General features: G+C 42.8%; 1 protein-coding gene across 1 annotated transcript in view; it reads right to left on the reverse strand.

Annotated features, from left to right (window-relative positions):
- Positions 1–18888: 18888 nt before the first annotated feature.
- Positions 18889–25655, reverse strand: part of CAPN14 (calpain 14) — a 64257-nt gene continuing 57490 nt past the window's right edge. The window contains exons 21-22 of the mRNA XM_073628287.1: positions 23484–23539; positions 18889–19159 (exon numbers count right to left, since the gene is read on the reverse strand). Of these exons, the coding sequence (XP_073484388.1) occupies positions 19133–19159; positions 23484–23539 (83 nt within the window). The 3' untranslated portion in view covers positions 18889–19132. The remainder of the gene's footprint in view (positions 19160–23483; positions 23540–25655) is intronic.

Below are 25655 nucleotides of genomic sequence, written 5' to 3' on the forward strand. Positions count from 1 at the left end.
CCCACACATCCATGAAAAGAATATATATACTAATCAATCAATAATATTTCAATGAATGCGGTTTGTAAACCATATCATAGTGTACAAAAATGGACTTCTTATGCAGGCAAGCGTAGGTAGTCTAACAGGAGCAATGTTTTGGCCATATCCTATGTGCAAATATAAATAAACGGAGGTGGCCAGGCAATAATACCATCTGTGCCACCCCCGCAGTTGCCGCATATTGGGGGATGTTGTGGGGACAGCACATACCAGGAGAAGCATCGGGGGACCTTCAGCTGCCAACAGTCGCCGGTGGAACGCACGCCGCCTTGATGACCAGGAAGTGCGGGTATGTTTGCGCTCCACCAGCGAGTTCCGGCTAGCCTGAACGTCACCTCTGCCCGCGCATGCGCAGTAGACACGCCCCGGAAGTGCGGGTGGATATGCGTTCCACACGCTACCTCCGACCACTAAGGCCTACGCGCTCGCTGAGAGCGGTGATGTATGGATACCCACGCATCCCCACTAGGCAGGCACATCCAGGATGATGAGTATAGGATGCTAGTCACCCCCTGGACAGACTCAGTCTGATTGTGTTGAATGGAATGGAATGCAGGAGGGAACCAAAGGGGAAGGGGGAAAGAAAAGAGGGAGGGGAGGACCAGAGAGGGAAGGCTGATACTGAAAGCCAACAAGGACGCACAGAAAACACAAACACATCATACAGAGAAAGTCAACCTCATAGAGATGGTCGTTAGAAAGTCCCCAGTATAATATGGGTGGTACAATTAAATACAAATTAAATAAATAAAATCATTGTAATCAATACAAATATAAAAAGTATATAAAAGAATTTATATAGAATATATATATAAAAAATATATATAATATATATATATAAATGAATATATTAAAATAAATATATCCATATCCATATATTGCATTCCATCCTATAGTGAATCTTAATACAGACCTCATCTAGAGAATCTACATAATCTACATATGTGTATATGTATACATACACACACACGCCCTCTCAAAAAATTATTATTATATGTACATGAGGGGACCTGATCTAACCTTACTTAATCCAAAATTGGAGATATAAAATAGAATAGAATTAAAAATAATAAAAAAGGATAAAAAGTGAAAACAGGAACACAATGATTATTATTAATAATTAATATCATAGAAATTCATTCTCAATAGGAACACAACACATGTGCACAATTAAGTACACTCATGTCGACCCATTCTCGTTTTCATATAAAGGAATGTATAAAAACTAGACGTATGTCTATATACCAATGAGGCTATAGCGGAAAGTAGGGCACCTAGAATAGGTGTTAGATTCCTAGCATGGGACTTTTTAACGCCATGTACCCGCTGATTTCTGTTAAGTCACAAGGGATATAAACCGTATCCAATGTTGAAGACACATATACTGTTGCAAATACACATAAAAACACACGAATGAATCATACAAAAAAACCCCTATACTAAATATGCTGAACGACTATCTATGTCCTAAAAGAGGGGGACCCCAGCAAAAACAGGTGGGGACCTTCCCAATCTAAGGATAGATTTTCTATACCTCCCATGGCCATAGATGGTATGTGTAATAAAAATAACTCTATATAAAGGGGGGGGGACCCAATATCATGAACCATATGAGTGACATTGAATTAATCAATGTTCTTAGATATCGTGAGGGACCAAGATGAAACTCCCAAGGGAGAAGTGGCGGACTAGCAGGGATAGCACGTATCATAGGACACTATGTAATTCAATTTCTTCATTCAAGCCTTTCGGGGCCAAAGTCCCTAAGGTGAAAATCCAATAAGCCTCTCTGGTACACAGTAACTGGTACTTTTTACCACTGTCAAGATCATTGGGCATAGCTTCTAGGCCGAACACCCTAAGGCCATCTAAACTACTGTCGCGAGCCTCTAGAAAGTGCCATGGTATAGAATATTTATCCTTCTTAGTCAGGATGTTGCTTCTATGTTCGTTCATTCTAGTTCTCATAGGTCTAGAGGTCCGGCCGATGTACAGAAGGCCGCATGGACAAAGGAGACCATAAACCACATAGGCGGTGCCGCAGTTAATGAATTTGTTTTATCTTGTGGATCTTGCCATCTGCTCCTATTATGTCTTTTTTTCTGTGACACATGTAGGTACAATTTTCACAGTTTGAGCTCCCACATCTATAACTGCCTTTTTGGTCAAAAATTGTTGTCCAAGGGTTATTAAGTCCTCTATTTTTGATCTTTTTCACCCTACTTGGGGCAATTAGGCTCCTCAGATCTTTGGGTCTTCTGAAAACCAGATTAGGGTGTGAAGGAAGGCTTAAGAAGTCCATTTTTGTACACTATGATATGGTTTACAAACCGCATTCATTGAAATATTATTGATTGATTAGTATATATATTCTTTTCATGGATGTGTGGGGAAAATCGCCATGGTGTTATTGTGGCGACATAGTGACACCAGGGAGGGCTTTTACATCCTGGATGGCTGTGCGTCCTGTGTAAGTGGGAGTGACCTTTGTGGGCTGGTGCTGGTGGTGATTGGGATGCATAGTCATACGCATACACATATATAGAGGAGCTCTTAATTGCGAGCAGTCACCACCCGCTTAGGCTCTGAAGAAAGGGGTTCTCCCCCGAAACGCGTCAGCCATTGCCTCATCCACCTGATGTCCGGCCCCGGTTTCTTTCTGATGTCTGTTACTGCGCACCTGCAGCTATTGTTCATGCTTGTCATTCATGCTCGTTTGTGAGTATTCATTTGCTGTTTTACCTTTTTTTTAATAAACGCTATCAGTGGTAATGCACTAGGTTGGTGCGCCCTCTTTTCCTTCTTTTCTAAGTCCCCCTGAGCCATGATTGGCCAATTATGGCTCTCTCTGCAGAGCGTGCTGTGATTGGCCAAAGCATGCAGGTCAGGTGCACGCTTTGGCCAATCATCAGACGCTAATGCACTGCGATCGCACAGTGCATTATGGGGCGTTCCACAGCACTCTAATTTCCCGCGAACGTCCCATATTGTTTGCTGTTCAGCGATAGGGCTAACATCGAGCTCATCCCTAGTTGTTACCCTGTCACATGTACTTCTGATGAAGACATTCAAGTGGCCGTTCATTACACAGACATGGTCCACTGTTGTCACCATGAGGAAACCCACTCTAAAAATCACCATGGCTGGAGTGCATGTAGACAGGAAGTGGCTGTAAATAGGTGTCAGGTGGTCAGCAGCACTGAGATACAATAAAGGATGAAAAAAAAAATTAACGGGTATTCATTTAAAAAAAAAAAAATGTAAGTGGCTTATTATGATATACAGCACTTTAGTAAACTGTCATTCAGTTAGGGTTTACATCCACTTAAACTGATGCTCCCGCTGTACATGGCAGAAAACAGAGAGCTGTATTTAGTGCTATGAAAACGTTAGAAATAAAAAGAGGTGAAGTCTGATGAAATCTGAACAATCTTTAAGGGGCAGCCAGTGACACGTCAGTGTATTATGCCGCGTGGCGAGCGGCGATTGTCCCGCTGATAAGAAGCACATCAGACACCGTACTCTCGCCATTACACACAGAGAACCAAAGCACAAAAGCTTGATGTGCACTTCAAACTGAGATGCTCTCAGAGACTCCGCAGTGCTCTGCATGCTTCATTACCTTTCATGCAATTGTTTTGTTAACACTGTCAGTTCTGTTTCTTTGCAGCTTTTTTTTTTTTTTTTTTACTGGGAGGCGGAGATATGTACCTAGAGAAATAAAATACTCTAAGAAAAAAATCCTCAAATGCAGTAATGTACATTTAATACCATAAAATAGATCATAATATCTAAAGCAGCTTTCAATGCACATAAACATTACATATAAAGCACCGGTGTAATGCTCAGTGCTGAAATGCCTGATTATGAAAAATAGTGGGAGGACATGCATAAGTATGTTGGTTCATCAATAGCAACAATAAAAATATATTGTAGAAGTAAAAATTTTATGAAAAAATTAAAAAAAGAAGTTTTTGTAAAAAATTGATCGATCAAAGTCCTGAAATAAACGAGTTGAACTTGGATTTCTAGGGGGTGCGCCCCTGTCAACTCTGAAACAAATGCTGCAAAGGGAGCGAAGCTGCTTCAAGCGCAGGCTGGGGGAAGGAGGGAGGGCGGAGCATGGAGGTTTTAGTTTATCTGTTGTTTAGCTGCTGTCACCAAGAAAGCAGGGAGAACGGATCCAAGCATGCAGAGGAGGGCGGAACGATGGGCAGATTTCGAAGTGTGTTCCGGCAGTGAGCGCCACGCTGTGCGGGGAACAAAGGAGGTCAGGGTGGAGGAGGCTCCCTGCTGGTTGCTGCAGCTTCCGCCGCCACCGCAACTCCTGCTGGAGATATTTTCATGCCTGTGTGGGACACAGCTAATTCTCCTATCCCTGGTGCTGCAGGACCATGTGGGGGAGATGTGGGGGGAATGTGTGTGTGATGGGGAGGGGGCTATCTGAGGGGTGTGATCAGAACGGAGTGATCTGGTGGGGTATCTGGAAGTGTGATCAGAGTGGAGGGATCAGGGGGCATCTGGAGGTGTGATCAGAGTGGAGGGATGGGGGGGGATCAGGGGGTGTGATCAGAGTGGAGGGAGAATCAGGGGGTGTGATCAGAGTGGAGGGATGGGGGGGGGATCAGGGGGTGTGATCAGAGTGGAGGGAGAATCAGGGGGTGTGATCAGAGTGGAGGGATCTGCTGGGGGATCTGTGGGTGTGATTAGAGTGGAGGGATCTGGGGGGTGATTAGAGTGGAGGGATCTGGGGGCATCTGGAGGTGTGATCAGTGGAGGGATCTGGTGGGAGATTTGAAGGTGTGATCAGAGAGTAGTGATCTGGGGGCATCTGGAGTTGTGATCAGTGAAGGGATCTGGTGGGAGATTTGGAGGTGTGATCAGAGTGGAGGGATCAGGGGGCATCTGGAGGTGTGATCAGAGAGGACTGTTCTGGGGGCAGCTAGAGGTGTGATCAGAGTGGAGGGATCTGGGGGCATCTGGAGGTTTGATCAGAGTGGAGGGATCTGGTGGGAGATTTGGAGGTGTGATCAGAGTGAAGGGATCTGGGGGCATCTTGAGGTGTGATCAGAGTAGAGGGATCTAGAGACATCTGGAGGTGTGATCAGTGGAGGGATCTGGTGTGAGAATTGGAGGTATGATCAGAGTGGAGGGATCAGGGGGCATCTGGAGGTGTGATCAGAGAGGAGTGATCTAGGGGCATCTGGAGGTTTGATCAGAGTGGAGGGATCTGATGGGAGATTTGGAGGTGTGATCAGAGTGAAGGGATCTGGTGGGGTATCTGGAAGTGAGATCAGAGTGGAGGGACCAGGGGGCATCTGGAGGTGTGATCAGAGTGGAGGGATGGGGGGGGGATCAGGAGGTGTGATCAGAGTGGAGGGAGAATCAGGAGGTGTGATCAGAGTGGAGGGATGGGGGGGTCAGGGGGTGTGATCAGAGTGGAGGGATCTGGGGGCATCTGGAGGTGTGATCAGTGGAGGGATCTGGTGGGAGATTTGGAGGTGTGATCAGAGTGAAGGGATCAGGGGGCATCTGGAGGTGTGATCAGAGTGGAGTGATTTGGGGGCATCTGGAGGTGTGATCAGAGTAGAGTGATCTGGGGACATCTGGAGGTGTGATCAGAGTGGAGGGATCTGGTGGGAGATTTGGAGGTGTGATCAGAGTGGAGGGATCTGGGGGCGTCTGGAGGTGTGATCAGTGGAAGGATCTGGTGGGAGATTTGGAGGTGTGATCAGAGTGGAGTGATCTGGGGGCATCTGGAGGTGTGATCAGAGTGGAGGGATCCTGGGAGCATCTGGAGGTTTGATTGGAGTGGAGGGATCTGGTGGGAGATTTGGAGGTGTGATCAGGGTGGAGGGATCTGGGGGCATCTGGAGGTGTGATCAGAGTGGAGGGATCTGGTGGGGTATCTGGAAGTGAGATCAGAGTGGAGGGATCAGGGGGCATCTGGAGGTGTGATCAGAGTGGAGGGATCTGGGGGCATCTGGAGGTTTGATCAGAGTGGAGGGATCTGGTGAGAGATTTGGAGGTGTGATCAGAGTGAAGGGATCTGGGGGCATCTGGAGGTGTGATCAGAGTGGAGGGAACTGGGGGCATCTAGAGGTTTGATTAGAGTGGAGGGATCTGGGGGCATCTGGAGGTTTGATCAGAATAGAGTGATCGGGTGGGGTATCTGGAAGTGAGATCAGAGTGGAGGGATCAGGGGGCATCTAGAGGTGTGATCAGAGTGGAAGGATATGGGGGGAGAATCAGGAGGTGTGATCAGAGTGGAAGGAGAATCAGGGGGTGTGATCAGAGTGGAGGGATGGGGGGGATCAGGGGGTGTGATCAGAGTGGAGGGATCTGATGGGGGATCTGTGGGTGTGATTAGAGTGGAGGGATTTGGGGGGGGGTGATCAGAGTGGAGGGATCCCTGGGGCATCTGGAGGTGTGATCAGTGGAGGGATCTGGTGGGAGATTTGGAGGTGTGATCAGAGTGGAGGGATCAGGGGGCATCTGGAAGTGTGATCAGTGGAGGGATCTGGTGGGAGATTTGGAGGTGTGATCAGAGTGGAGGGATCAGGGGGCATCTGGAGGTGTGATCAGTGGAGGGATCTGGAGGGAGATTTGGAGGTGTGATCAGAGTGGAGGGATCAGGGGGCATCTAGAGGTGTGACCAGAGTGGAGTGATCTGGGGGCATCTGGAGGTGTGATCAGAGTGGAGGGATCTGGGGGCATCTGGAGGTGTGATCAGAGTGGAGGGATCTGGTGGGAGATTTGGAGGTGTGATCAGAGTGGAGAGATCAGGGGGCACCTGGGGGTGTGATCAGAGTGCAGGGATCTGGTAGGGGATTTGGAGGTGCGATCAGAATGGAAGGATGGAGGATATAGGGGTGTGATCAGAGTGGATGGATCTGTTGGGGATATGAGGAAGTGATCAGAGTGGAGGGATCTGATCTGGTGGGGTATCTGGAAGTGTGTTCAGAGTGAAGGGATAGGGGGATCTGGAGGTGTGATCATAGTGGAGGGATGGGGGGGGGGCACCTCAAGGTTTGATTAGAGTGGAGGGGTAGGGTGGGGATCTAGAGTGTGATCAGAGTGGAGGGATCTGGTGGGGGACCTGGGGATGTGATCAGAGTGGACGGAATCTGGGGGGGTGATCAGAGTGGTGTAATCTAGGGGTGTAATCAGAGTGGAGGAATCAGAGGTGGGGGGTACCTGTGGGTTGTGATCAGAGTAGGGGTATCTGGAGGGTGTGATCAGGGTGGGGGTATTGGGGGGGGCTGATCAGAGTGGGGGTATCTGGGGGGTGTGATCAAGGTAGGGGCATTGGGGGTGTAATCCGAGTGGGGGTAGCTGGGGGGTGTGATCAGGGTGGGGGTATCTCGGGGGTGTGATAAGAGTGGGGGGGATATCTGGGGGTGTGATCAGGGTGGGAGTATGTAAAATCCATGGGTTAGAGGGTGCAAATGACTTGGTTTGCCCCAGGTGCTGACAACCCATGCTACGCCACTAACTCCACAATAACTGCAGGAGGGGGCGGAGACAGGACCGGTCACCCTGCACAAGGAGAAAGATCAGCAGTGACCGGTCTTTATTACAGGAACCCTCTGCACAGAGGCAAAGTTTCACACTGGATTAGAGAAAACAACAATGTTTATATAACCAATGAAAATCGTGCAAAGATAACTCCAAAGTGCACAAAAATATGTAAATGTGAATGTCCATCAAAAACTATAAGTGGCCATTAAAGTGGTTCTAAAGGCAGGACATTTTTTACCTTTATGCATTTACTGCAATAGGCTCTGTTCCCACTAGTGCAACTTGTCATGCGACTTTGGATACATAAAGTTGCATGATAAGTCACAGCCAACCGATTTCAATGGCACCCATTCCAATCTATATGACTTAACCTCCCTGGTGGTATGATTATTTCAGATTTTTGCATCTCAAAGCGGTACAATTATTTTGCATAGAAATTTGGCATTTTATATTGTAGGCCTGTAATTCTTAACAATAGCACACTTAAATCTGTCCACCAAGAGTCTAATAGACATCCCGGGTATGATGAAGTTTGAAACACAAAATCATAAATTCTAATATAATAAATAAATATAAATAATTATAAAAAATAATAATATAATAATAATAAAATACATTTCCTCACAATTCACTATCGCTCAATTGCAAGTGTTCTAATTTACTATCGCTGTATTATAGCTGGTCTAAAACCACCTTTGACGTAAAGGGACACTTTTTAGTTGCTATGGACAATCTCAAGTTTCCAGGCAGAAAGAACAGTATATATCATATAAAACTGCATGCAGGGCACTGGACAAAGCACTGGGGACAAAAGGGATGTGAAATGATTTCATACAGTAATGTAATCTGTAAGATTACACTGTACTGTATGTGTTATGAATTTTCCCTCTTTTTAATTTGTCGTCAGGCTCTGCCCCTGTGCGTTGCGACGCTCGTAGGGAACGGAGACCGGCACACAGGACATTGGGGTGGAGGACAGAGCCCGCAGACACAGCGGGGGGACATCACAGAATCCTGGGGACAAGGTAAGTATACTGCACCAGGATCCTGAGATGTAATCTCGAGTGTGGTTTGGGGGTTACCGCTAATGGTGCTGAAATTTAACCCCGAGCCATACTTGGGAAAACCGCCAAGGAGGCTACAGTTGCTGCAACTTTGAAAAGGTTTGTGCAGTACTTTGATGTGACTTTCTTGTGATTTGAGTACCAGAGAGTGTAAAATTGCATCAAAGTTGCATTAAAATGGCATCAAAGTCTCACTCCAAAGTTGCACTCAAAATCATGCGACTTTGGGTTTGTACTAGTGGGAATGGAGTCTTAAGGTAAAAAATGTCCCATGGGTTGTACTGCCCCCTCACCGCCCCCTCAATACTTACCTGAGTTGTATTTCCATTCAGTGCTGTGCCTGAGTGCAGCAGCGATGCTTTCTCTTCCTCTCTTCACAGGACTCAGTGAGAGCAGTGGGAGCCATTGGCTGCTGCTAGTGTCAATCAAAACCTGTGAGGAGGGAGTGGGGGGGCGGGACAGAGCCACATTCTGTGTGTCTATAGATGCAGAGAGCCTGGCTTGGGAAAGAGCTCGCAGGTGACCACCATAGGAAGTGGCGCACTGAGAACAGAAGGAGCCTAGAGCGCTGGAAGGGACCTGAGAAGAGAAGGTTCAGGGCCACTCTGTGCAAGACCCCTGCACAGAAGCAGGTAATTAAAAATAGGATTTTTATAACAGCTTACCTGTAAAATCCTTTTCTTTGAAGTACATCACGGGACACAGAGCCATAGTAGCTACTATGTGGGTTATAGGCCACCTTCAGGTGATGGACACTGGCACGCCCTAAGACAAAATGTGCACTCCCTATATAACCCCTCCCACTACTGGGAGTACTTCAGTTTTTGTAGAAAAGCAATACACGTTGTGACAGACCTAGCCGGGACAGAGGCTGTTGGAGAGGACTGAATGCAAGCCTCTTGCCTTTTGATTATGGGCCCTGGATTTTCAATGGAACAATACTCTTTGTGAGGTGAATTAGAAATCCAGTCTGAACTGTACTAATCGGACTCAGTCGTGTATATATGTATATATTGTATGTTGTTTGATTCTGTTGGGGACTCCTTGCTGTGGTCATTTGGGATTTGTGTCCCTGTAGAGGGAGGGGGGATTCCTCCAGCAGCCCTTGCTGATAAGACTGATTCATACTGTTGGGACACATACTGTGAGGAGATGCTGGTGTCATCAACTCCAACTACCTGTGTTTATGTTAATTGAATGAGCTGATCACATTGTCCTCTATACAATGTAGGAGACGGGACGACTCCTATTGGAGCTGCTGCTATTGTGAGAAAATGTCCTGTGATAATTAACTCAGTCTGGGCAAAAGGTCATGTCTCAGTCACCTAGGCTGTATAAAGGATTAGTTAATTAGCTCATGTTAATTAGGTTAATTAGGTTACGTTTGTATTGTTAGAGTAATATGAGCAGGAGGGGGGAACCTCATCTTCTCCTGTATATAAGACTGTATTCTGGTTCTGAATAAAGTCAGTTCATGTTAGTAAACAAGCAAGTGTCGCCTTGTTTTGTGCTCAGAGAGGTTGGAATATCTGATATCTGTATACAGACTGGGAGGAAGTGGTATATGACGGAAGCACTCAAGCGGAGTGTGGGACGTTCCGTGACACACGTGTATACCAGAAAGAAGGGAGTGACCTCTGTGTCCCGTGATTTACTTCAAAGAAAAGGATTTTACAGGTAAGCTGTTATAAAAATTCTATTTTCTTATCGTACATCACGGGACACAGAGCCATAGTAGTTACTATGTGGGATGTCCTATAGCAATGCCAACTGAAGGGAGGGAGACACAACAAAAGTAGGGCACCATGAGACCAGAGGACTTATACTGCTGCCTGCAGCACACTGCGCCCAAAGGTCGATATCCTCATGACCTTTTACATCTACCTGATGGAGTCTGGTAAATGTATGGACTGAAGACCAAGTTGCGGCCTTGCAGATTTAAGTCATAGAGGCTTGGTGATGCACTGCCCAGGAAGTACTAACAGCCCTGGTGGAGTGCACTTTAATATGAAAAGGTGGAACTTTCCTCTTTAAACCATAAGCTTGAACAATCACTAGAAATAGACTAATTCATTTAGAAACAGTAGATTTCGATGCTGCCTGTCCTCTTTTAGGACCTTCACGCAACACAAACAAAACATCCGTTTTGAGCAATCGCCTTCAAATAGATTTTGACTGCTCTCACCACATCAAGAGAATGTAGTGACTTTCTTCCGCAGAACGGGGTTCTGGGAAAAATGAAGGTAGGACAATATCCTGAACTAAAAAAAATTTGATTCACCAAATATTCGCCCCAAGTGAACTCAATTTAGCAGCGCTAAAATAATCCCTAACCTTAAAGGGTCATAAAGTGAAGAATTATTAAATCAAACAAATATTAATAATATCACACTTCCCCATTAATGTGCATAACGTGATAAAATCAAAAAATCACAGAAAAGGAATCCCATGATTAAGTCTTCATGACGAAACATGAAGGGGGCTGGCTACACGGCAATCGAACGCGAGTGACGTAGGACGCTGTGACAGGGAGCGCCATATGAGGGAGTGCGGAAGTTGATCCTATCTACATCAGGGATCGGGTGAGACGGGTGCTTTGTAAGCGCAATACCTGGGTCCGCCGCGACCACCATACACTGGTTTACTGAACTGAGTTGATGCCGTGACAGTTTGCTGTGTTGTGCTAATTCTGAGCTTGCAGTGATTTTTAAAGATGTGAGTTTAATGGTTGAAGGTTTTTGCTATTTTTAAAATAAATATCAATACGTTATTGCACTATTGGATTATTCTCTTTTTTTCATGCGGAGAGAGCTCTTTGTCATCATACTCTGGATATGTAAAGGTGTACCATAGGAGATCATATATTTCCCCTTATTGTGTGGGATAAAAGCTTGGTGGCCCTGACACGAGAGTGTGGGCAAAAGGAGCTGGTGAGTTTATTTACCTAAGGGGAGTGGATTCACAGTCACAGAGGTGCGGTGGAAGATTCTATTAAGTGGAAGATCTACACTACATCACGTCACAGAATTTTTTGGATTATTTATTTCTTGGCTTGTTTGTGGACACATACTTTTATATTTATATTTTTGTGGATTGATTTATATCGATTCACACAGCTTACTATTTAATGTTTATACATCATATTTTTGTATGCACAGATATACTATTCACTTTAGTGGTTTGTGCACTATTTTCTGTGATTTTTTTGATTTTATCACGTTATGCACATTAATGGGGAAGTGTGATATTATTAATATTTGTTTGATTTAATAACTCTTCACTTTATGACCCTTTAAGGTTAGGGATTATTTTAGCGCTGCTAAATTGAGTTCACTTGGGGCGAATATTTGGTGAATCAAATTTTTTTTAGTTCATGTTTGTTATTATTTAAGCAGCAGCTCAGACTCTACTTTCTTTCCATTAGCGCAGCGTTTTTGGGTGTATGAGTGGGCGGATTTTTGTACACCTGATATTTTACATTAAGGACAATATCCTGGTTTAAATGAAAACCTGACACTACCAGAAAATTAGGATGAGGACGCAATACAACCCTATCATTGTGAATAATTATATATGGCTCTTTACAAGAAAGAGCAGCCAACTCTGATACCCTTCTTGCAGAAGATATGACTACCAGAAAAACTAGTTTCCTTGTCAAAAGGACCAAGGGAATATGTCGTATCGGCTCAAAAGGCTGTTTCTGTAATGCCGACAGGACTAAATTCAAGTCCCAAGGGTTCAGGGGTGACCTTACTGGAGGATTAAGCTGCGTTACCCCTGAATGAAGCTACGAACCAAAGAGTGTGAAGCAAGTGGTCACTGAAATAATACAGATAAAGCCAAAACTGGCCTTGATAGTACTCAAGACCAGCTTTATTTCTAATCCCATCAGTAGAAAGTAAAGGATTCTATCTATGACATACTTCCTGGCGTGCCAACCCCTGGATTCACACCAGGAGACATATGCCTTTCAGACTCTATAATATATGACTCTGGAGGCCGGGTTCCTTGCATTAACCAAAGTAGACACCACTGAACCTGACAGCCCACGCTTCTTCAGAATATGGGTCTCAATAGCCAAACCGTTAAATTTAGCGTTTGTAAAGTAGGATGGAATACCGGACCTGGTGAGAGAAGGTCTGGCCGTGGCGGTAGGGTCCATGGGCCCCCTACCGCCATCTTTACGATCTCTGCATACCAAGATCTCCTGGGCCATGCTGGGGGCCACAAGAATCACCGACTTCCCTTTCTGCTCGATCCTGCAAAGAAGTCATGGATGCAGGCAGAATAGGAGGGAATGCATAAATCAGTGAGAACCAATTCCACGGGAATAGCAAGGCATCTGTTCCGCATGCTAGCGGATCCTTTGTTCTTGACACAAAGTCATCGATTTCTTTGTTGAACCTGGACGCAAACAGATCTACGTCTGGGATCCCCCATCTTTGACATATTGACAGGAAGATATTGGGTGAAGGAACCATTCTCCCGGGAACTGCTGGCGACTCAAGTAGTCCGCCTGCCAATTTTCTATTCCTAGAATTAAGACTGCTGATAGGCAAAGCACATTGTTTTCTGCCCAAGATAGTATATGATTCACCTCTCTCTGGGCCGCACACTTCTTGTGCCCCCTTGGTGATTGATATAAGCCATTGCTGTGGCATTGTCGGATTGAATCCTGGCAGGACAATTCCGTAAACTGAACGTTCAGGCCCTCAGGACCAAGTCCTCTGCCTGAATTTCTAGAATGTTAATGGGCAAGGCCATTTCTGATCTGGGCCACTTCTCTTGGACAGTTGCCTCTTCCAGGACTGCTCCCCATCCCAAAAAAGGTTGGCATATGTTGTTACCACTTCCCAGGTAGCTGAAGGAAGGATTTTCCCCTTTGCAGAATTTTGGTTATTAACCATAAACTGAGGCTCTGGCGCACCTTTGGAGTCAGACGCATTGGGAAATCTAGAGCTTGAACCCTTTTGTTCCAAGCTGATAGGATACTGTTTTGCAGCAGTCTCGAATGAAACTGAGCATAAGGAACGGCCTTAAATGAAGCCACCATCTTTCCCAACAACCTTATGCAAAGCTGAATAGAAGAATTCAACTTGCTTCGACCACCTGAATCAGTTGCTTTATGGCGCTGATCTTGCCTGGGGCAAGAATACCCTTTTCAGGGTGTATCTATGATCAGACCAAAGTATTTTAGCCTTCTTCATGGTTTTAAGGAAGATTTCATTTTGAACTTGATGGAAGGCCGTCGTGAAGGCCGTCGTGACTGCCTGGAGTCTGATGCCCCTAGCAAGGAGCTTGTTAAAATGAAATACGTTTACTCCTTTACCCAAATGGCAAAGGGGTACGTTCCTGTAAATTCTTGGGCTGTCTTGCATGAACTGCACATTTGAGATCTCCGCAGAGTGGCTCAATGATATTGAGATCAGGGGACTGAGATGACCACTCCAGAACCTTCACTTTATTCTGCTGTAGCCAATGACAGGTCGACTTGGCCTTGTGTTTTGGATGATTGTCATGTTGGAATGTCCAAGTACGTCCCATGCGCAGCTTCCTGGCCGATTAATGCAAATGTTCCTCTAGTATTTTTTGATAACATAATGCATTCATCTTGCCATCAATTTTTACCAAATTTCCTGTGCCTTCGTAGCTCACACATCCCCAAAACATCAGCGTTCCACCTCCATGTTTCACAGTAGGAATGGTGTACCTTTCATCATAGGCCTTGTTGACTCCTCTCCAAATGAAGCATTTATGGTTGTGGCCAAAAAGCTCAATTTTGGTCTCATCACTCCAAATCACTTTGTGCCAGAAGGTTTGAGGCTTGTCTCTGTGCTGTTTGGCGTATTGTAAGTGGGATACTTAGTGACATTTGCGTAGTAATGGCTTTCTTCTGGCGACTCAACCATGCAGTCCATCTTTCTTTAAGTGCTTCCTTATTGTGCATCTTGAAACAGCCACACCACATGTTTTCAGAGAGTCCTCTATTTCACCTGAAGTTATTTGTGGGTTTTTCTTTGCATCCCATCTCAGCGGCAGTCACATACACAGTCCATCGGCATTGGACCAGCTCCTGTGATAGACAGAACACTAATCCAATGCCAGTGGCGGAGACGGGACTGTGTGTGTGACGTGAGAGCCGAGTTAGAGCCGAGTGAGATCCGAGTAAACAGGAGATGACGGCTCGGTGATATCTTGGCGGTGCTCATCCTTCTCCTGCCCTTCCAAGGTACACTATCAGTGTATAACACGCACCCGTGATTTGTCCCCATATTTTCAGGGGGAAAAGGTACGTGTTATACGCCGATAAATACGGTATATATAAACAAATGTTTTGCCTTTCATTTCTATTTTAAACTGAATGGGTTGTTTTACAAGGTAAGGGTTTTCACACACATACTAAGAAAAAAAAAAAAAAACTTTTTTACAATAGAACAGTGTAGAAAAAATTCACAGCCGAAAATAATATAAAAAGATAATTTATTAAATAGATAATAAAAATTGATTGGCACCATTATAATGAAATAACTTTTAGGTGTAAAAACAATAAGTCACAGACACAAATTACCAGTAGACACAGAAATAAAATCTAATAAAAGACACATACAAATATAACAAATGAAAGGAGAGATACAAAAAAAACAAATACACAAAGAATTCTGAATTATACAGAAATAAAAACACTAAACAGTAGTGGCATAAAATAACCAAAAAGATACAAAATATATATTCACAGTTTTTTTTTGGGTACAGTATACTTTTAATTAATGTATTGTAAACAATTCTAAATGTATGTAATTGTACATGTTTTTGTTATTGTGTGTAAACTACAATAGACAGGTAGGTTTGTTTTGTTGACTGCAGATACACCACAGAACACAGATACTACAGGCATACTAGAGGAAATGGTCAGAGACTGTGCACATACTACAGGAGATGGTCAAAGACTGTGGAAATGCTATATGAAATGGTCAGAGACTCCAGACATATTAAAGGTGATGGTCAGAGACCATGGACATATTACAGGAGATGGTCAGAGACTTCAAACATCCTACAGGAGAGAGTGAGAGACTGCAGACATACTACAGAAGATGGTCCATAAATGCAGACATCCTACAGGATATGGTCAGAGACTGTAAACATGCTACAGGAGATGGTCAGAGCCTACAGATATACTACAGAAGATGGCCGGAAACTGCAGATATAATACATGAGATGGTCGGAGCCTGCAGATATAATACAAGAGATGGTCAGAGCATGCAGATATACTACAGGAGATGGTCAGAGAATTCAGATATACTACAGGAAATAGCCAGAGCCTGCAGATATACTACAGGAGATGGCCAGAGCCTGCAGATATACTGCCAGAGCCTGTAGATATACTACAGATATACTACAATGATCATACTACAGGAGATAGTCAGGGACTGCAGGCCTACTACAGGAGATGGTCAGAGACTGTGGACACGCTACAGGTGTGGTTGGAGATTGAGAATAAGCTTTAGGACATAGAGACTGAAGATACGTTATATGAAACTGCTAGAGATCACTGCCAGTACATCTTGCATATTCAATATTCATCAAAAAAGCTAAATTCACAGTGCAATACTGTAGGTATTCAGTACAATAATATATTATAAACAGACCTAAAAACTGAACAAGGAACCTCTAATTCCTACAGCCCAGAACCAGCATCCTATGAAATATTTGAATGCATTGTATAACATGTATGTACATTTCTCTGGGTATAAGGTACATCTGCACACCATGAGCGTATACACATTTCTCATGTATGTTACAGTCAGTTGCACTTCTAATGAAGCTGGAAATGCAGCAGAAGTTGCTGGTTGGTGATCTGCGTGTCGCTGCACGGTTCCTCACTTATTAAACTGCTTCGGAGGCTCTGCACATTTGTTCCACTCTCGTGGGCATCGAGTTGTTTTTTCTGCAGAAAACAAACATTAAACATTTAAATGAAGAGTCCGGGGCCTGCTCGGTTCAGCACCAAGGCGCACAGGAGATGACAAACACGAGGGGGCCTTACTGAGTCTACGCTTGGATATGCCAAATTTAACTCTGATGGGTTTAAGTAGCCGGCTTCCTCTGTTAGTTAACAAATTTATAATTCTGTTTGTGTCTACTTCAAACGCGGCAAACTTATCTTCTTTTTTTTTTTACTGTCCATCTCTCAAGTATTAGAGACATTTTGGACAGATTCAATTATTTCAGAAGTTTCTGCACTGCAGTTCCCCAGGGTGCCCCTGTCTGAGAAAATAACAACAGGTTATGGTGGACGTTAAAGTAAGTACATTTTTTTGGCCATACATTTTTTGTGTGTCACAAGTGTGCACTTACTTTTGCTCTTCTGTGACCCCAAGTCAGCTGAGAGCAGGCTATTGCCCTCTATCAACTGATGTGGCTGAGCCACTCCAGGCTCTGAAGGGATCCCGACAATATTGCCGGGATCCACCCGGCTATCTGATTGAGCGCTGGCTATACCTCTGAGTGTGCGGCTGAAGCCAGGGGCCAGCTGCGCCTGCCTGCCCCCTCCTCTGCCTGGAGCACCAGAGGAGCAGAAAATGGTGACAGACAGTCACAGCTCTCAGCACGGAGCAGACTGAGAACTGGGCGATTAGCGGTCATGTGTTCGCTCAGTTTTCGGGCTTAGAGCCAACGTGGGACAGCACATTACCCTGATGTTACAACATAGAATTGAGTATGGACTTCATTGAAGATTCACTTTTTTTCTTGGTGGATTTAGTTGAGAAACTGCATCCTGCGTGAAAGCTGTCTGTCTGGCGCTATCAGTTCCTCCCTGCATCGGTAAACTCCCTAGGAGAAGCGCTCTCCCTGGGGGATACCGTGCGGGCATGCTCCCGAGTCCAGCATTTGCGTCCATAGACAAAGAATGCTGGACTCGGCCCCGCCCCCGCGTCATTGATTTGATTGACAGCAGCGGGAGCCAATGGCCGCGCTGCTATCAATCTATCTAATCAAGAGCAGAGACAACGGGCAGAGAGGGAGAGCGTGTCTCCGCCGAGGGAACGTATGGGCTCAGGTGGGTAAAACGGGGGGCTGGTCCATGTCAGAAGTTTTTTCACCTTAATGCATAGGATGCATTAAGGTGAAAAAACATGAGGGTTTACAACCCCTTTAACTTGTGTGAAAATATCTTTAAATAGATCCCAAAGGATATCTCTGGGCAAAACCTTTTTTTTTTTTTTAACTGAAATCAAAATTCTGAGCTAATACATCTAAGAGAATTTAAAAGCATTTAGAGTTTTGGATTAGAACTCAGTGGTCTAAAATATTAGATCAGAATTTGGATTTCAGCTGGGAGGTCTAAAATATTAGATAACAATTTTGATTCTAGCTCAGAAGTATGAAATTCTGATTTTGTCATGGAGGTCCAAATTATTCACTCAGATTTTTTTTTTTTTTTTTAGTTTGGAAGTCTAAAGTATTATTTTGAATTCTTATTTTAGCTCGGAGTTCTAAAATATTAGATAAAAATTCGGATTTTAGCTCAGAGGTCTGAGATATCTGCTCAAAATTCAGTTTTTTTTCTTAGAAGTCGGAAGAATTAATTAAAAATTCTGATTTCTTTTCTAGAGGTCTGAAGATTTACTGTATTTCACAATTATGATTTTAAATTACTAGTCTGAAGAATCAACATAAAATTCTGATTTTAGTCTGAAACACTAGCCAAAACGTCGTTTTTTTTTCTCTGAGGTCTAAAGCACAAATCAGAAATATTAGTTCATGATTCTGATCTTAGTTCAGAGGGCTGGAAGTATTAGCTCCAATTTCTGATTTTAACTTAGATGCCTGAAGTATTAGTTCAGAATTCTGATTTTAACTCTGATTTTGTCTCAGTTTTTTATTTAATCTCAAAGAGTGCAACTAGAAGATAATGATATGAGGATCATTTACTGTTGAGATTTTTGGAACAAAGACTTTTCATCAGTAGAATGATACTGTGCTATTAAATCTATTTCACAATTTTACTGGTTAACTTTTGTTATGTGTACCCAAGCTACAGATTCTTATACTGGAAGATGCGGGAAACTGTAAAGCTGAACCAAGAAATAGTAGGATATACAAATATGTATTTCTACTGAGTATTTCGCTGCTTGCCTGGAATTTTACTTTTAACAGAAGACAAATTTAATCCTACCTGGAATATTTAGTAAAATACTAAAGTAATCATAGCAATAATAAAGTTTAGAAAAATATAAAAATAAAATAGAAAAACCCTCACCATTATAAACATTAGGCACGCTGTGACATCTGTGACTTCAAAAATAAATAAATATATAAAAAATAAATATATAACAAAAATCACCAATATAGTAATATCATTAAAAATCGCTGGCTTGTTGAAATGTCTTCGGACAATAAACCATTTCTCAAAATAGTGTCAAAAATACTTTTCAAAAAATGTTTGCAATAGTCTTTATATTGCTATTTTAAGATGAGAAGGGAGCAGGGTCAGGCTGTCATCCTCAGGCATACAACGTCAACATCATCCACTAGAAAGAAAAATAATTACATTTGTTAGTCAAAGTCATTAGCTTTAAAATTGTTAAATTAAATTTAGAGTTACAATTTTATATATACTATTTATCTTTAACACATTTTCTTATTTATCCTCTTTTCCTCTTTAAGAAAAATCACAATTTCTAGTTGGGATTTTGTCAGTTTATTTTTCAGACTTTTTTAAAAATATCTTTTCTCTGAGCTGTGTTAAAAAGTATGGGAGCTAGAAATATCTATCTATCTATCTTTATCTCTATCTCTATCTCATCAAAAGTATTGGGACACACATGAATTTTAATGGCACCCCAGTCTTCGTATGTAGGGTTTAATTTTGAGTTGGCCTACCCTTTGCAGCTTTGCAGCTATAACAGCTTCAACTCTTCTCGGAAGACTGTCCACAAGGTTTAGGAGTGTGTCTATGGGAATGTTTGACCATTCTTCCAGAAGCACATTTGTGAGGTCAGGCACTGATGTTGGACAAGAAGGCCTGGTTCGCAGACTCCGCTCTAATTCATCCCAAAGGTGTTCTGTCGGGTTAAGGTCAGGGCTCTGTGCAGGCCAGTCAAGTTCCTCCACCCCAAACTCGCTCATTTATGTGTTTATGGACCTTGCTTTGTGCACTGGTCCAAATCATTTGGTGGAGGGGGAATTATGGTGTGCGGTTATTTTTCAGGGGTTGGGCTTGGCCCCTTAGTTCCAGTGAAGGGAACTCTTAAGGCGTCAGCATACCAAGACATTTTGGACAATTTCATGCTCCCAACTTTGTGGGAAGAGTTTGGGGATGGCCCCTTCCTGTTCCAACATGACTGCGCACCAGTGCACAAAGTAAGGTACATAAAGACATGGATGAGCGAGTTAGGGGTGGAGGAACTTGACTGGCCTGCACCTCAACCCGATAAAACACATTTAGGATGAATTAGAGTGGAGACTGTGAGCCAGGCCACATCAGTGCCTGGCCTCACAAATGCGCTTCTGGAAGAATGGTCAAACATTTACATAGACACACTCCTAAACCTTGTGGACGGCCTTCCCAGAAGAGTTGAAGCTGTTATAGCCGTAAAGGGTAGGCCAACTCACTATTGACCCCTACAGACTAAGACTGGGTTGCCATTAAAGTTCATGTGCGTGTAAAAGTAGGAGTCCCAATAATTTTGACAATATAGTGTATATATATATATATATATATATATATATATATATATATATATATATATATATATACACATGTCATTATGTCTTTTCTTCTTTCTAATGTTACTGTCTATCTGAGGGCCTCCTTCTCCTCCAGTCTGCTTGTCGGAACACCACAGTTTGGTAAATCTACCAACTTTTGAACTCATTCCGGAATGGCCATACCAAAACTTGCCACAACCTAAAATGGAAGCCACCATACCACAGGTAACATACCAGGCCTAATACCACTGTGCCATCTGCTATGTACTACTTGATTGTTTAGCTACCTACTGTATATACAATATTAGGTGTTGGCCCCAATAGCAGTTGCATGGCTATGGCTTCCTTGGGGAAAAGGACCTTATCGCTATAGATGCTGAAGAGGTGACATATCTATCTAATAATGAAGTGTCCATTCAACACAACCAATTCAAGGTTTAGCCTTTAAATTATTCACAATACTGCAACCATTCATGCTAAAATGTTAATGGCTTAATACGTCAATACAGCCCCTGTGCAGACACATAACACTCATTCAGTGCTCAGATCTTCCCTATAGAGGGCCATTCATCTTCACCTTTTGACTCGATAAATTGAAAGTCAAAGAAAAATACAGTTATTAACATCCACTAATTATACCGCATGAATCACGCAGACACTAATCACTGTTGAGCTCTGCACTTTAGACTGGGATATATTCAGCCCTTGTGGCTTTCCTACGACATCGCTAAAATATCCTCCATTACTTTGCATGATCCGATATGTCAGAAACACATTTGGAGGATTTATGAAAAGTACATAATGTTCCACTATACTATTACCAATTGGATGAGTTAAAACTTCAAGCTTGTATTGAAATGGAGGAAGTTCAGAATCGCATTAAAGCATTTGCTCTCAAGAAACAATTTGATTGCCATTGTAGGGTCAGTAATTAAAGTGGACGTGCCATCAGATACTGTATATTTTGTCATTATAGCTTCATGCATGCTATGCAATGTACATGTCACACATCCAGGTATTTATTACCTCTCCCAGAGATCAGAGTACTCCCCCTGACAATTCTCCAGGGTCACCTTCTACATCCTTGACTGAGATGCCAGCTTACAGATAACATGATCTTGTAAATCCTGGTGACTGTGCAGTTCTTCATTATATTCACAAAAGTCTAACACACGTCAGCACCTGCTTCAGCCCCTCACCTTGTGACATACTACAAAGTTACAATGTTGCACTCTGATCATTAAAGGAGAGAAGACTGAAGAAATGCTTCCTCCTGCCTGCAGCAAACTGATGGCATCATCTCGTGGTTATTAATAACTTCAAGGATGCTTTTTTAAAGACATAGGGTGAAACCTATCTAAAAAATTATATTGTTAATCTGTATTATGATATTGTAAAAATTTACTCATGCAGACTTGTATAACTGATAGGTCCACTTTCATTTATTTTATTGCCCTGTAAAGCTAAATAAGCAATTGCCTTGCTGGTGTTTTATTTTGTATTCTTCTGGATCAGTGGTCTCCAAACTGTGGCTCGGGGTCCAGATGGGGCCCTTTGCTTGCCTTTATCCTGCTCTTAAGGCACTATTCCTCCTACTGACACCAATTATGGGGAACTATTCCTCCCACGAACACCACAAAAAAAGCATAATTCTTGCCACTGACACCAACAATGCGGCACTTTTCCTCCTATTGGCACTAATAATGTGGCACTATTCCTTCCACTGACACTAATAGGGCGTACACACGGTCAGACTTTCTTCGGACATTCCGACAACAAAATCCTAGGATTTTTTCAGACGGATGTTGGCTCAAACTTGTTTTGTCTACACACGGTCGCACAAAGTTGTCGGAAAATCCGATCGTTCTAAACGCGGTGACGTAAAACACGTACGTCGGGACTATAAACGGGGCAGTGGCCAATAGCTTTCATCTCTTTATTTATTCTGAGCATGCGTGGCACTTTGTCCGTCGGATTTGTGTACACACGATCGGAATTTCCGACAACGGATTTTGTTGTCCGAAAATTTTATCTCCTGCTCTCCAACTTTGTGTGTCGGAAAATCCGATGGAAAATGTCCGATGGAGTCCACACAAGGTCGGAATTTCCGACAACACGCTCCGATCGGACATTTTCCATCGGAAAATCCGACCGTGTGTACGGGGCATTACAATGGGGCACTATTCCTCCCACTGGTACCAGTGATGGGGCACTATTCCTTTCACTGGCACCAATGATGGGGCACTATTCCTCCCACTGGCACCAGTGATGGGGCACTATTCCTTTTACTGGAACCAATGATGGGGCACTATTCTTCCCATTGACACCCGTGATGGGGCACTATTCCTCCCTTGGACACCAATGATGAGGCACTATTACTTCCACTGACACCAATGATGGGGCACTATTCCCCCCAATGACAGCAATGATGGGACACTATTCCTCACACTGGCACCTACGATGGAGCACTATTTCCCCCACTGATACCAACGATGGGGCACTATTCCTTCCACTGACACCAATGATGTGGCATTGTTCCTGCCACTAAAGATGGCGCATTGTTTACTCCCACTGACACCAGGACATTTTCTACTCCCACTGGCCACAGTCCAGCCCCCCTAAAGTCTGAAGGACAGTAAACTGGTCCCTTGTTTAGAAAGTTTGGAGACCCTGATCTAGATCAACAGCATTAGGACACCTTTAGACAGTGTGTGTTAAACTTATGGCCAAAATAATTTACCATAACCTAATAATGTATTTGGTACAAATGAAAAACCCAAAGCTATTTCATTCGATACTGTTTTGCACATCCAGAAACTGAGAGACAGCATGCTAATTCTTTAGTTAATTGACCCTTTGCTTTATTACGTGCTACTGTTTTGTAAACTTAGAAGCTTGGGGCAGCATGTGAAATCATTTTACAATGTAACTAGAAGCCGAGGAGCCCCCGGAGGAACACACATCATTAAAAAACAATGTTCTACATTGTCTACACTACCAGTGAAAGAATAAACCCAGGGAATTCAAAAAACGTTATAATAAATAATAACTTTTTTATATATATAAAATAATATTTTTAATAATAATAAAAAAGTTTGGAGATTCAGAATTGCAAAGAGAAATTAGAAATTACAGTGTGCATACCTCAGCCTCCTGGAGATAGATCCCTTTTCCATCTTGACTTAAGTTTTTAAACACCTCTGCAATCAAGAGAAAGTTTATGTAAGCAGATTATTTTTTTTTATATATGTTAAAGAGAAAGCAAACAGCAATGATGACCATTCATCCATAGCAACCAACCAAATTTCAGCATTCATTGGTGCACAGCATACAGCACAATGAATGTTGCTATGGGGCCACCGAGAACGAGGTGCTCAATACCTTGCTGAAAAGAAAAAAAAATGATAAATTGCAAAATTTAGTCAATGTCTATTCAAAGCTTTTAAGAAGGTTAGATGGGTGATTTACGGTACATCAATTCGATGTAACATTGGGGAAATCCCCGTTCACTTGATGTTTATCATGGAAATCATAGTTCCCTGTTAACTCTTGTTTTATCCAGAAGAGATGATCCTCCACCAATGTTTAGAACACACAATACACAAGCTTATTAAAAGCCAAAATGTTCTTTCAAAGTGGGGGATGTGACAATCGTTTAAAGCAGCCTTTCTCACACTTTTTACTGTTAGGGAACCCTTGAAAAAATGTTCACGTCTTGAGGAACAATTGTAAAAAATAAATAAGCTTACAGCTAATGGTACTTTAGCTTAATCAGTAAGAAGTTGTAGAAAATAGAATATAGAATAAGGCCTACCTAGCATATTTGACACCCAGGGCAAATCATTTTTTATCACCCCCTGCTTAATACAACAACATTTTCAATAATAATCTTGAGCTTAAAAATTGTATCTCTTTACATTAGTGGTCAGTATAGAACTGACCCTTTACATTGGTGGTTAATGGAAAATTGCCACCTTGGATTATTGTCATTGTTGCTCACTGCCCAAGGAACTCCTAGCATGCACAGAAGGAACCTTATGGCTGGTCATAGATAGATGGTTTTTCCCCATCCAAATAAGTGAGGTGGATGGAGGAATCCTCCTCGCTGTCTTATTGCATTGGATTGGTGGAAACAGCTATGATAGATCCAAATTTGGCCAGTCTCTGCTGAACCAGCTGGATTTTAATCCATCTATGGCCAGCTTATGGCTTCACGGAACCCTGGTTAAGAAAGGCTACTTTAAAGCATTTGATCATTTTTTGAATGAGTTGTACTTAACTGATGGTCACTTTACATCTTCATCTGGAGTTCTGATGTAATGGTTCTAAAAGCACCCATCTGACCTCAATATTACCAAGCAATCATATCATTAATCATGTTGGCCAACAATTAATTGGGTTTCATCAATTCATGACTTGCTTAGATTGATGGATTGATTATTGTAGTAATTACACTGGATGGTTGATTAAAGGGTCAGTCCACCTAATGCTGATATTTCAGTTTTTAATAGATCTTGAGAGTTGAACCATCTCACGGTTCCTTTTCTCGAGGACTCTACTGGAGAGATCTGCATTGAGCTCCTGGCTCTGCACACCTGTTGTACCTATTAATATTTATTATTGTTACAGGTAGTTATATAGCACCAACAATTTACGTAGCTGTTTACATATTCTACATTCACAGTACCTGCCCTCAAGGAGCTTACAAGCTAAGGTCCCTGAGGTGTTCCCACAATTATTTATTTAATATATTTTTGAGAATGTAGCAAACGTAACTGGAACGTATAAAGGTGGGCAGGAATACCCAAGATTCCTAAGTGGACATGAACAGAGAAACTCCTAGGTGGACGTGACATTGAGAGTCAGAAACTATGATCTTGCTGTAGGAGTGCCCAAGACATATAAGCAGCTAGAGTTAGGGGCTAAAATATTACTATTGGGTGGACTGACCATTTAAATTCACACATACTTTTGATGTGTGGCTAATATGCCTTTGATAGCAAAGCAATTGGACTGAAAGATCATTGGTAAGTTTACCCTTTATCAATTTCGTAGATTTATGCAATAAAACAAAGCTAAGTCCAACCTCATTGTGAAAAGTGCAGTAAAATATAGAAACTATTCAGGGATGGAACCGATTATATAAAAAATACATTTTTGGCTATTATGAATTTTGGTAGTTTAAACTTGATTGCTGAACTTTGCAGTGGTTTATTGAATAAGCTCTTACTGTGCTGCCTTCAATAAGGCAAAGCACAAAGTGCAAGACATGCTATCAAGTACTAACCAATTAGAATTTTTTTTTCATGGTTCAGG

This window comes from Aquarana catesbeiana, linkage group LG04 (assembly GCF_042186555.1).
Source record: "Aquarana catesbeiana isolate 2022-GZ linkage group LG04, ASM4218655v1, whole genome shotgun sequence".
NCBI classification, from domain to species: domain Eukaryota; kingdom Metazoa; phylum Chordata; class Amphibia; order Anura; family Ranidae; genus Aquarana; species Aquarana catesbeiana.